Below are 14284 nucleotides of genomic sequence, written 5' to 3'. Positions count from 1 at the left end.
TTTTATATAAAACAAAGGATCTGCAGAGACCCATCAGTTATATAATGCATTGAGAACGTACTGATCACATTATAAAAATCAAATAGATATTTTGCTTTCCTGATCGTGCACCTCCATTAGGCTTTAGTGCTCACACACGGCTACCTTTAGTGCCTTGCTGTACTGATGCCATACTTCTTCAGTTTGAATTAACTCTTTTTTTCTATGTGTTTTTTATTACTACTCTCCATGAGCATGCCTTATTTGTTTGTTAAAGGAACACACGCAGTCTGTCTCCAGGAATAATCTTCTTAAAGGTCCCATGTCATGGCCATTTCTACTGATCATAATTCCATTGTTGAGGTATAATAGAATAGATTTATATTGTGCAAATTTCCAAACTCACATTGGTTTCTCATACAGCATCTCTGTATAGTATGTGTATTCACTCTCTGTCCTACATGGCTTGTTGGAGCTCCTGCCCCCCCCCCCCCCCCCGTGAGCCCACTGTGCTCTGATTGTTCAGCTCGCCCACTCTGTTCTGATGAGTCCATCACCGTTACAGCGGAACATCAGTGATTATGTGTTACAATGGCGTTAGCAACCAGAAAATGACACCAGTAAGGACAAACAGATGAGAATGCTGCGTGCCGTGTTGGTGGGACGTTGCACGGTTTGCTGCGCGGTTTGCTGCTGCGAGGAGCGGACAGTGTGAGCTGGGTTCATTTCCTGCTTGGTGCGTGGGGTCTGCGAGACATCGCGAATGGACGCGGGAAGGGGGGTGGGGGGGCTGCAGCACCCCCACCTACGAGGCTCCACTAGCACCCGCACCCCCAAACGCGGCGCACCTACAGTGTAAGCGCGCCACAGTTTCGCCACTGCGAGGCTCCACTAGTACCCCCCCCCCCCCCCAGCGCGTCACAGTTTCACCGCTGAGAGAGAGTGTGTGTGTGTGTGTGAGGAGCTCCACGGATTGGTCCATTTGGGTATGGGCACATCACTGTACCCAGGAAGATTACAATGGAAAAAGAGAAATCTCCAACGAGGCGTTCTGGGGCAGCATAGACAGGTCTTTTCTGTGTTAGAGTTTTACTCGCTACAGGGTCTACTTTGAGGGTTTTTGACTCTGCAGACCATTTACATGCAGAAAAAACCTTCATAACACACAATGGGACGGGTAATAACCGGAAAAGCATGACATGGGACCTTTAACTGTTTGAGGACTGAAGAGGTGGCCCACGTGTTTTGTCATGTGACGTTAACAACCTTAAAGTCACCTCATAGTCGTTTTCAGAGATTTAAAAAAATCTGGTTTCAATTCACCCCGGCCTGAACTCTTACACGCTCAGCTGTCAGGCCTGATGGAGGACTCTCTTCTCTACATTTAATTTGTACAGGACTGTATCTCACTGCTATGTTCCAAAGAAAATATCCCAGCTTAATATGAGATGTTTTTCCACAAGTCACAGGAGGTTAAATAAATCACATCCTCGAAGATAAATAAAAAAAGACTAATTAAAATTGGCTTGTTGGTTAATCTACACAAAAATGTTTCCAAGATGAATAATTTCTTCTAATACATCATGACTTTGAAATGGTCGTTATTAATGTCACATGGTTAGTTGTTTTTGGGCAGTGTGTACACCCTAACGACCTGCATTCTGTAAAAGAAAAAATGATATATGTATATTTTAGTCGCTTGCTTAATTTGCTCTAAATTCCTTTCGTATTGTTGTGATTTATTTGTTAAGTGATGAAGATACTGTTAATTGGCTCGTGTTATCTCAGGTTGCAGGGCTTTAACCTCTCAGCTACCATAAATAAATACAAATTGTTAGAAAAAAGTAAAATATAAACAGCTGTCTGCTCGATTTATCCCAGAGGTCATACATTCTATTCACGCTTTCTAAAATGCAGCCTCCCTCTTGAGAATAAAAGCAATTCCATATTCCTGTAAATGTGAAATAAATGATGTGCAAGCTTTAATACATCAGGTATTTCAGCCTTGCTTCATGAATAAATATAATTATTTTCATGTCCTTGTCTCCCTCTCAGGTATGGAGCCCAGCCATTGAGCCTCAGTAAACTGGTTCCTCATCTCTGCACGTTGTCTGGAGATCAGAACCCACAGGTAAGAGACGCATCACTTCAGCATTATAATTAGGGGTGTAACCAGGGGCGTCGCCTGGACCTGAAAACATTCGGGGCTTAGCCCACAGTGGCGGCGGCACTACAGTGGCATTTTTTACTGCAACACTCCCCACACGCACAGTACACCCGCGACTGTTACAATGGAGGCTCGATAATCAGCTCACGGCATATAGGCAGGGGTAAAGTGGTATTTTTTATGAGTGGGGGGCGGACCTCACCTCCTCTAGGGGGGTCCGGGGGGATGCTCCCCCGGGAAGATTTTTTTTTAAATATTGAAGTTAAATGCATCAATCTGGTGCACTTTGAGAGCAAAATGAAGAGATCTATGGATACCTCTCTCAACACCCATATGAAGCAGAACTGTAAACAGATGTACTTTTTCTTTATGGATATTTTACTAATCACTCCCCTTTTAAACTCTATTCTTGTTTTACTGCCATATAGTATTTCATAACTGTTTTTCATTTATTCTCTTATTTTTTGTATAACTATAATGATCATATGAAGGTGTGCCGCGGAAATAATCTTTTGAATAATTTGTGACCAAACCGTTTGAGACCCACTGAGATAACTTAAACTAAAGTTAACTATCTAAACACTCAGAGAGTCCTTTAGCTCACCTGAGTCTCTCAGTCTGAGAGGAGAGGACTCTCCTCCAGCTTCTTGTGGAACAAACAGCTCCTTATGTCCGTTAGTGCAGCTAGCTAACCAGATGCTAACAACACGGTCCATGCTGGCACGGTCCCTCCCTCCCCCTCTCTCCCTCTCTCTCTATCACACTAAAAATGCGCTATTGCCACACACACACAGAGCCGAGCTTGAATGACACAAGCACACGTTTATTTCTATGCAACTCTCTGATTGGTCTGGTGTCATGCCTCTGTTGCATTCACTGAACACGGGAAATTACAGTGCTGCCGTCCTCTCTTGTGTCATGATGAGGTTCACGTAAAGCACGGTTAATGTATTATATTATTGAGGGAGAATTGTCCGGGGCTACAGAAAAAACATTCGGGGCTAAAGCCCCGGATGCCCAGGCCAGGCGACGCCACTGGGTGTAACGCTTCACAAACATTTCGGTTCGGTACGTTATTATTAAACTGTGAATATTCACTCAAATAAATACGAAATATAATAAAATAAACATTAAGGTGCAGCATTTCGATGAACTGAAATAATCTGTACTGTACTAGTACTCACCTAAGCAGCCAGCTTGACATTAGGACTTGCTTGCTTGTCATTGTATTTTCATGTTTTCTTAAAGAAAAATGAACTTGTCCACATTGCTTGCCGAAAGGGCAGATCTGCTGGCAGTAACAATGTCTCCTGCTGTGTTGAACACCCTCTCGCTAGGGACAGAGGTAGCAGATACAGCCAGGTAGCGCTTTGCTAACATGGCAACATAAGGATATTTGGCGTTTGTAATAGCTTTGGCTTGGTCTGAACTTTTTGCGAGTGGTGGAGGCTTAAATGCTAGTGGGAGTTGGGTTTGCACTTCAGTCATTTTTCTTTTGGTACCGGTGATAGTCACGTTCGGGTGATGCCTTTTCAAATGAGTGTGCAAGTTTGATGTATTGCCAGCCGTGTAACCAATGTTAGTTGAACAATGCCGACAAAAAGCTTTGGTTCGGTCCACCTGTCTTTGTCCGTCATCCTTGTACGTAACTGCGAAACCAACATTTTCCCAAACCGGAGACTTCAATGATGCTGGAGGATTTTCAAGCTCAACTTCATCTGCGTTCGCCATTTCGCCAGTTCCTCAAATTACTGACTACATTTGAACACATCCCTGTGACCAGCTCTCATAGTATGCCTCTCGTCCAATTAAATGACTTGGTCGCTCTATGACTCGTTGAACCCAATGTGAGCAAATTATAAAAGTTGTTCACGTTCTCAATTTTTTACGTTTAACGTTATATTCGTTCGGTACACTTCGGTACACACGTGTAACGAACCGAAGGGCCCATACCGAATATTTTCGATACGTATACCATTACACCCCTAATTATAATATATAATCTGCTTACATATCTGCTTGTACTTTATCGAATGGTTATAGAAATGTTTCTTACACTTCGGTACACACGTGTAACGAACCGAAGGGCCCATACCGAATATTTTCGATACGTATACCATTACACCCATAATTATAATATATAATCTGCTTTTACTTTATCGAATGGTTAGAGAAATGTTTCTTCCTTGTACCAGTCCGTAGCTAAGCTTGTGGTTTAGCTCTCAGCCTCCAGAGTGTGATTATTACTGTTATTAGAGGAGATGGGCTCTGTAGAGCACTAACACCCAACCATTAACACACACACACTCACACTCACACACTCACACAGAGAGTACTTGCTGAATATGTGTGTGAGGGAGAGTGAGGGGTTGGTTTTATATCTCCTGTGGAGTTGCACCCCAAAACTGAAATCTGCTCTTCTCCTCTACCCAATGATTATCTACCCACATTCTGTCCCGACCAATCAAAATCTTCAGCAGTCTTCGCCCACCCTCAGTTGCAGAGTATCCCTTTTACAGCATCCCAGCACCAAACCACTACAGTGCTCACAAAATAACTAGCAAATCCGATGTCTCCCATTAGGGGGATTAGTGCAGGCCCTTAAGGTTTTGTTTTTTAATCTCTTTTGTAATCTCTCTTTTGTGTGTGTAACCCCAAAGAGTAAAGCACGAGGGTAATCTGTATGCAATTTGACCATATTTGCAAGAAACACAACATTTTAGATGGTATACTAGTGCAAGTTTTCAATGCATTGTTATTACAACCGCAGGCAATACAAAAGGATAAACTAGCAATAAGAAAGGAATGAAAAAACAAATACATTTTCATGACAGGAAAAGGAGTAGATAATATCTTGTACCTGAAGTAAAATCCCTCAGGACATAACACAATTCTATATGCATCCGGAGAGGGAGATGTAAAGGGGAACAAATAAAATGCTTGTAGCAGTTACGCTTCCCACGGTTGCACATCTTTTTGTAGGTCTTTTAAATTGCATAACGTCTGCTGTCTGTAGGTACGCGAGGCCTCCATAGCAGCACTGGTGGATGTTTATCGTCACGTTGGAGAGAGGGTCCGAGCAGACCTGGGAAAGAGAGGACTGCCCGCTGCAAGGTGAGTTATTTTGAACATGTCAGCTATATAGATAAGCTCCTGCATTGTGAGCACCCGTTTTTCTACTTGTTTGTTTGGGGGGGGGAGTTGTGTGGAGGGTCTGTGGGTCCCGTGGCCCTGGCACTCACTCTGTTCCAGGCCACACCATGCACCACTCTGCCCTTCACACACACAGAGAGACACTTTCATCCAGAGCACAATGCTGACTGACCGGGGGAGGAGGGTGGGAGTGGGCAGATGGGGCACAAAGGCGTTGGGTGGAGTAACAGAATTTGTGAAAAATTGCAGAAAGTCTGTGTGTGTTAAGGTCCATTGAGAGGTTTCGTCCTTCTTTGGTCGTCCTGGTTACATGTGCTGGTTTGAGGGTTATTCTAAGCACACAGTGACCCCTTCTCTCTCCCCCCTCTCTCTCTCTCTCCCCCTGTGTGAGACCTGATCAGCAGCCAGGGTTGTGTGCTGACTGCTCAGTATGAGTCTTGCGTCTGTGAATGCTGGCTGTGGCCATGTGTCATGTGTTGTGCATATTAAGCCTGTTTGTCTCCAGTATAAACACGCCTTCTGTTCATATGGGATTCATACAGCCTGCTGTGTGTCTGTTATGTTGAGGTCTCACAGATGTGCAGATTACAGTTTGACACCAATACCTCTTCTGTGGAAGTGTACCGTTAACATTAAAACATTACAAATATGCATTGATTTTAGCTTTAATTAGGGTTAGCCCACATGTATTTCTTGTTACTGTATTCACTATTAGTATCAGAGCACTGTTTGTAGGTACATGGTTGCAGGGTTTAATTAAGGTCTGCAGCCAGGGTCTTGCCAACCAGATCACATATCAACTCTGCAGAGCTGTTATTAGATAATGGAGAGAAAGTGGAAGTTGTGACAAGAGGTTGAAAGTTGGAAAGCGCATTGGAGAAGGCAGAATGGATAAAAGTAGCAAATGACAAGAGATATGCCCTGTTTCCCAACACAAGGTTAGCCCGCATGAAATCCTTGATGTGTGTGGCTTATAGCAGTTTGTGTCACATGCATTATTGATGGGACATTTTTGGTTTAAGTATCTCTTTGTTATGCCCTTTAATTAGAAAAAGAGCCCCCCTTTGTATCCAAGCCTACAGCCCTAAATGACATGCATAATGTATTTGTTTTATTTAAATGAAAATATGTTTACACTAACCCAAATAATTGTAAAAAAGAAACATTTTGTAATGCACTGCAGGACAACCTTAAGGTCAATCCACATTGTCAGAAAGCTTTTTTTTAAGAAGTGTTTTTTATGTCTTCCAGTAATGTAGTAATCTACACTGACCCCCAAAACACCCTCCATGCTTTTTTTACCCTTTGGCTGTCAGCTTGCAGGGTTCACTATCTGGTATATTCTGGCATAGGCTATAGGCAAGATACAAAGATTAATCAATTCATAAGTAAAAGCAATGGCAATTTATTCCTGTTGGACCTATATGAATAACATTGTGACTGGCAGTCAGAGTTGCTCTACATTGAATGCACCAAGCTCTTTTAGCAGTGCTTAAGGGGCCACTCATGTCTCTTTTAATGTCCCATTAAGAGTTGTACCTTTTTTTTGTTATTGTTATTGGTCTATAGTATGTGTGGGTTGTTCTGCCTGGATGATCCTGATTTGTAATGCCTGGTAATAAAGGTTTAAGATGTAGTTTACAATCAAAATCAAGGAATGGTTTTACCCCAAATTAGCTTCTTCCCTAATTCAGGTCCCAGACTGTTAAGAACAGGATTGTTGAGAGTTTGATTTAATCATTCAGGTCAGTTCATCTGGTCAGTGTTCTGCACCTCGGATGAGATCACTCGTCCAACAGTGAACCTGATTACTCCTCTTAGACTGACAGTGACTCGGGTTAACCCTGCTCTGGCTGTCAGCCTGAATGGGTCAGCAAGTATTATCTGACCCAGCTGCTTCTGTCCTGCTTTGAATGTAGGTCAGACATTACCTGGATTTCTTTGTGCATGTTTCTGTTACAGGTGACGAAACGTACTAAAATGTAACTAGCAGTGATTCGTATGGAAGTCCTATTCTAGATTTGAGTCCATTGTTAATGGTACACTACATGGGAATAACCTTGGAAAGCTGTCTCCTATTAGTAGGTCCGATGCTGATTGATCAATGATTATTCCATAGACCTGCTTCACGCATATTTCTTGTTCGAGAGTGAAATGATCTACCTGACAGGTGTTCTGAAGTCTGCTTGATTCGACTGGAAGCTTTTTAATGACAGATGACCTGTTTCAGTGTAAAAGGTGCAGCAGTGTGAAGATGGGATGCTGGAATCAAAAGATGTGTGGAGGGAGGTTTAAGTAAAACAGATAAATAGAAAGGAAGGAGGGAGGGAAGGCAAGGGTTGGAGAAGGAGAGACATGGAGGGGGGAGGATAAGCACCGCTTTCTATCTGCCGCTAGCTGTGCAGCCCCTCCCCCTCTGACGAGTGTGTATATGTGTGCGTGTCTGGGTATGGGAGGGAGGTTATGTAAAGGGTAACTGAATCTCTTCCCTGCCTGTCACATAAACTGGCCTGTTTGTCTCTCTGACACACACATGCACGCAGAGACCCCGTCTGAGATTTAACCTTTTGTACCGCTGTGGACATTTCTCAGTAGGTGGTGCTTTGTCCTATGCCCATAGCATGCTTTGCTCTTTCCTTTTTTTGGCTCCTTTTCTCTCTCTCTCACGCCGTCGCTCCCTCCTCCCGTCTTCCACCCTCCCTCCCCTCTCGGAGCCACTGCACCATGTTGGATACAAAGAGCTGAGGGAAGTCGAGGACCAGAGTGTGTCACTAGCATGGGAGCTAACGCTGCGTTGCGCAGCAACCTATTAAATAGTCCTCTGGGAAATACTGAGGCAAATGAGTATTGAAGACTTAAGGCTGGGCTATTTCTGAACTGAATAGACATACTAATGAAAGAAAAGGACCCACGTGAGAGGACTACACATCAGAGGAGCACCTCGCAACGTTAATTGTCACTTATCTTGAGCTGTTAAGCTGTCTTTTAGTTGTGGACCTGCACCGAGACAGCAAAAGACAAACAGACAGAAAGAGGACGGTGTGTATGACGCTTATTCCTGTGTGCTGACATCCATGGCTAACCTTTAACAAGGAGACATGAGGGCATGTTACTTGGCGTTGTGTCTGTGTTATTGTCATACCATTCATTTATACGTGATCAAAGCTGCGCAATGTGCTGGAAAGGTTTGAGGTTATTATTTGTGCTATTATTTGATATTTGCTGGACTGTGATGCAGAGAATCTTACCTGTGTCGCACATGACTGAGCAGACATGGCTCGGCATTGCGTTTGTTTTTATGTGTTTAGTGCTGAGCAGGATGTTGAAAGGACTCGTGTCGTGTTGCTGCTGAAGCCTCATGTGTGTGATGTAGACACACCCACCCTCAGATAGATAGACAGACAGACAGATTGACAGACAGACAGACGGGCGGGCGGGCGGGCAGTCCACATGTTACTGCTGATCATACTTTCACTTGAAATTCACAGCACATGCCTGTCTGTGTCTAGATCAAAAATGTGTGTGTGTGTGCGTGCATCCATCTGTGTGTGCTTCCTTGTCATGACTCTGACTTGAGATGATTGTGTAGGGTTTTATTACTCAGTATCATTGTGATTATCCAATTCAGGCTGAGGGATTATTCAATGATGATGATTTATCAGCTTTCAATGTAATTCTATTGCAATTAATTCCTATATTGATATATAGTTATACACAATTACACCCTATATAGATTATAAGTTCATATATTAACTACAAATGTGTTAGGAAATTAGATTGTTAGATCATCACAATATTGCAGTTCAGTGCTTGAACCCGGATTCAAGCCGGAATCCGGGTTAATCTCATTATTGTCCTAATCTTAGTACTCCGTATTTATGTGCATGCATGTGAAACAGTCAATGTATAGCTGGGAATATATATTTTTACTTACATTCTACGTGAATCTGTTATGTTCATTTTGCATTAAAGTTCACAGTAAATGAGAAACTACCCAGTACTTTTCAAGGATTTAATTCACAAGAGTACAAGAGTTTAAGCACATGGTCATTCAACTATTTGTTTATTTAATTACCACAAAACATACTATATGCGATATATATATTGTTATCGAGATGACCTATATCGGTATAGAAGCTTTTAGCCATACTACCCAGCCCTATTACAATTCTGCAATTATAGTTTTTGATGAGCTATGTCGGTATCTTTTGCTCTAACAGTTCTTCTCTCTCTCTCTCTCTCTAGGTTACAGACGTTATTCTCTCGTTTTGATGAAGCCTTGAGTTCAGGCAACATGGCTCTCAGCCCGAGTCACGGTGAGTGCCTTCTCCCTTTTATTTTGTCACAGTTGTGTTGCGCTCTGAGAGCCACATAGTTTAGCCCTGTTGTCAAGAAGATTCTGCTGCTGTCAGGTATTGGCTGTGTGTTACACAAGTGTGTGTGTGTGTGCTTGTACTTGTCTATCTGCATGTGCTTTTGTGGTAATGTTTGTTGCCATGAGCTCCTGTAAGAGGACCTAACAGGATTAATGGTTTAATCCGTGTGTGTTTGGGTGCATTTGTGTGTGTTTGTTGCCGGTCAGACCTGAGCTGAAGGCTGAAGCTGAGTGTATGCTGTGTGTGTGTCTCTGGGATCCTCAGGCTCAACCATTGTTGTTAAAATACAGAAGGTTATGGTGGTATTGACGACACCCCCTACAGCAATGTTTCACTTTGTATTTTTACCCTCAGAGTATAACAGTTGGTACAATAGCTCTTAAACAATTAGATTTTTCAATTATTCACTGAATAACAATGAAGTCTCTTTGATAGTTGGAAAGAAAAGCTGCTAGCGTTATTGTGCTGTTTCCACCAACGCATACATTGTGTTATGGGATCTAACAGTCTGATATGCAGAATCAGTTGTCAGTGCTACAGCGACTCCTGGCCCCGATGTTTGCCTATGAAAGTAATTCCAAAAGCTGGTATGAGCAGAAGGATGGCAATTGGTACTAAAAATAGAAATAGTTGGATTGTTTGTGAGGTAGAGTTGTTTTACGATACCGATAAACGTATCAGAAATGATTTCAATAAAGTCTGAAATGCAGGGACAGGTATTGGCAAGTACGGGAGTTTATACGCTGATCACATTATCATATATTTTGTCAGCTCATTAACGCTTTGAGCATCAACAAAAACTTGTCAATTTCTATGGGATCCAAACTTACAGTTGATGAAACCTCAAGAGAAATGATAGAGAGGCATGATAGCTTATTGTAAGGATATATGGCTGTACCATTTAATTGGAAAAAAGTTATTGAAACATCTCCACTGTGAGGTCAGTTATGTCTGTTGTTGTTGTTGTCGAGGATCCTGACATTGGCCTTGCTACCTTCAGACGGCCTGTCACAGTCTGTCAGTCTCAATGGGACAGCAGCGGTCGGTGCCTGGTCCGCTGTTGCAGTTTGTTTACTTTGAAAGAGAAGAAACGAGACGTGGCTCAGGGCGGCTAGTTGGTGTCGTTGCCATGATGCTGTCTCTGGTGTCAGCAGAGAGATGGAGGGAGAGCTACTTTTATCTCCCACCCCCCTAGGGTTTAGAGCAAGTTTTGTCATTCGGTCCATAATAATGAATTTGTTATGATCAAATGATTTTGTGACTTCTTCTTTTAACTCTTGTGTTGATGCTTTCTGTCATGTGCTTGACTGGGCATGAAAGCACTGCTTGTGATTAACCAGATAGACATTTTGGAAATATTTCATTTTTGTTACAATGATGGCAGGCAGATAATGTAGTAAATATTGCAACACATAGTAGGGCTTCTTGAAACACACCTTCATACCTTAGACACAGAAAACTCAGCACCCTCCCTGCTTGCCTGTAACAGCCTAAAAAAGCAGTTCTCAAACCCCTTTACAACCATACCTTAATTGGACTGCTAATCCATGGTTGGTGCCTCTTTAGGTAGCTGCTTTTGAAAACTCTCCCTATCTGACGTAATGTGTTGACCACATTTTCTACTCCCTGAGTAAGCGTGAGATGAAAGTGTCAGCAGATGCTCTACAGGGGAACTTTGGCTGCCTTGCTGTTTGCCCTTGGCTGACACCTCAAGTGTACTTCTGCTTGTTTCGTTTCATCATGCTGCTTTTTGTTGAGTCACACACATTTAAATTGTCATTGCATTCTCATTCCTGTCTATTTAAGTCCAATTATTATTCGTAAAGGATCAATCTGCAGATTAGTTTCATGACAAATGATTTTCTATAAAAATGAAATTGACTCTCAGCTCATTTGAAACCTTCTCTTGAAGAAGCAAATACTGTTTGAGTGTGTTAGTTTCCCCAACTTGATCCTGACTTCTGAACTCATGTTTGGCACTCAACAAGTCACACAGATCAGCCAAATGCTCAGTGAACCTTTTTTGGTGAGAAAATCAAAAAAGAAAAGGGGGACACATTAGCTACTAAGAAGATGCAAACATGCACCTTACACTAAAACACACATCTGCACACAGACATTTGCTCGTCCTCGCCCTTGCCCCACATCTAATTTAGGCCAGCTCTTTGTATTTGCTGTGGAGGGTTTTAGGCAGCTGTTGCTGAGAGAACAGGAGAGAGGATGGGAGGCGGGGGGATTGAGGGAGGATGCAGACGGAGATCTCTCGCAGTAGGCGAGTCACAGCGCTGTGCCTATCACTGCCTCTCCCTGATTCATCATGACAGAGAGAGAGAGAGAGAGAGAGAGGGAGAGGGATTGAATACATTAGAGCAGGGCTTCTCAAACTCCGGACCGAACTGCAAATCAATCCGGACCGAACCCTGTGTCCCATTGTAAAAATTATACAAAATAAAAAAATAAAAACTTTCTGATTCTGATGTAAATTAATGTATATTTTCTTGTGTCACGCATTGCAGACCGCAAGTTCACCTTGACTTTCTAATGCCTTTTTTGCCGAGGTTCAAGGCATTGACTACAGACAAACGGTGCCATTTCTCACACTAGTTCAAGCCACCATACCGTATGTATGTATTGAATGTGTGTGTGTGACTTTACTGGCATTGATCCGGACCAGTGACCTTGTATACAATTCACAAGTGGACCTTTAATAAAAAAGTTTGAGTACCCCTGCATTAGAGGAAAGAAGATCGAGCAGAAAACAAAGAAGATAACAGAGGAAGGGGAGCCAAAACAGACAAACAAACAGGAAGTTACTGTGTGTGTGTGTGTGTGTGTGTGTGTGTGTGTGTGTGTGTATATATATATATATATATATATATATATATATATATATATATAATCTCATCTGGATATGGATGCTGGCACGGAGACAAAGGCTTGTCCACATATGGTTATAGATTGAAATCAGCTTAATCTCCAAGCACTTTAACCCCAAATGCTCTGGCTCAAATAGGCTACGTCTGCATGTGTGTGTGAGGGAAACTGTGGTGTCCTATACCTCTCCATCAGGTCGTTTCTTGCTAGTCAGTGACATTTTTGAAGTGACCTGAAGAGAGAATAACACTGTGAAGTAGCCTCTTGATGTCTGCCCTTTTTCTCCCACTTCAACTCTTTCCTGTTGCAGCAGTATTGGGTCAAGTGTGTGTTGGCAACTCTACTGTTTCTTAAACTGGCCAACGTTTATTTTTAAATAATCCAGTGGACAGATGATTGATGATGAACAAATCATCACGTTAAGATAAGGTCTATTATAGCTCACTCTGCTTGTCTTGACTCCAGTATTAAAGAGTGGTTTTCCTCCCACATTAGACCAACATATCTACCTGATTGTGAGAAAAGAAAATGCAATAGAACATAATTTACGTAACTGATAGACTTTTGTTTTGCTTCTTTCTGTCTGTTTTGAAAATAACTCTTCCTAGTCCAGTTATAAACAGATCAAATGATATAACCTCAATATTTGCAATCTAATAATAGTAACATAGTTGGTATTCATTTTCATATAACGCAGATGATTAAGCCCATTCCAAATGAATTAACAAGATACATTTATTGGTTTAATACATTTTCAGGTCACACATATAAAAACAAATAGGAATACTTATAATAACATTAAACAAGCATGAAAAAGCATACAGTACGTGTTACTGAAACTTCTATCAAGAGAAAATAATTGAGCTGCGACACAGACTTTTAGTAAACTAAACCTGGTTAACATCGAACTGATAATTAATTTGTACATTCTCTACATTGTGTGTAGAGCAATGAAGCTTGTGTCTGGCGTTTCTGTGTAAGAAATTAGAACATGTCAGTGCTGCTGGCACCTTACTGAATGTTATTTGGTCCTGTCTGAAACTGTGCTTGTTTGAACACAAAAACACAAACCTACATACACAAGCCAGGAGATATGTGCTGCTTTGCAGACTGACTATCAGTTGCAGCTTTCATTGCTTGCATAGCTCAGTCAGTGTTGACAGGGACTGACACATATATATATATACACACACACACACACACACACACACACACACACACACACACACACACACACACACCCTCACCCTCACCCTCTCTCGCAGACATGCTCATTCCGCTCCAGTGCATCTTCGGCTCGGCAAAGGAAACCGTGACCCCGTTTCCAGGCTAGGCTGGTTGCCATGGCAAAGCTTTCCTCTGAATATTATGGTTTATCCCATCTTCCCGCCGTGGAATTTGGAACTCAAATTATACCTGTGTGTATGTGCCTTTGGGTGTGTGTATGCCTGTGTGTGTGTGTGTGTGTGCGTATGTTAGCATGTTTATGTTAATGTGTGTGTTTTCATTTAAACTTATTAATTCCTGATCCTGGCTGGAAATGGAGCGGTCTGTCGCTCGTAGAGACCCCCGTTCCAGAAACAACTGGACGGCTGAGACTGAAACATCTGTTCACATCAATACAACATTTAACAGACACATTTTTGCTTCATTTATTTCTTCTGTCTTGTTCCATAATAACTAAGCAATTAAATTCTCTGTGGTGTTATCTTCTATATTTATCTGTCGATCAAAT

The 14284-nt window shown here is 42.1% G+C and overlaps 1 protein-coding gene across 10 annotated transcripts in view; it reads left to right on the top strand.

The window, feature by feature from the left end:
• The window catches only part of clasp2 (cytoplasmic linker associated protein 2), a 68122-nt gene that overhangs the window by 10574 nt on the left and 43264 nt on the right, over positions 1 to 14284 (top strand). For all 10 annotated transcript variants that reach the window (XM_034125074.1, XM_034125082.1, XM_034125078.1 and 7 more), the window contains 3 exons: positions 2035 to 2110; positions 5163 to 5260; positions 9545 to 9615. In XM_034125074.1, coding sequence (XP_033980965.1) covers positions 2035 to 2110; positions 5163 to 5260; positions 9545 to 9615 — 245 coding nt within the window. The remainder of the gene's footprint in view (positions 1 to 2034; positions 2111 to 5162; positions 5261 to 9544; positions 9616 to 14284) is intronic.

This window comes from Trematomus bernacchii, unplaced genomic scaffold (assembly GCF_902827165.1).
Source record: "Trematomus bernacchii unplaced genomic scaffold, fTreBer1.1, whole genome shotgun sequence".
Lineage (NCBI taxonomy): Eukaryota > Metazoa > Chordata > Actinopteri > Perciformes > Nototheniidae > Trematomus > Trematomus bernacchii.
Note: the sequence above shows the minus strand (reverse complement) of the source record. Positions and strands in the feature narration are given on the sequence as shown.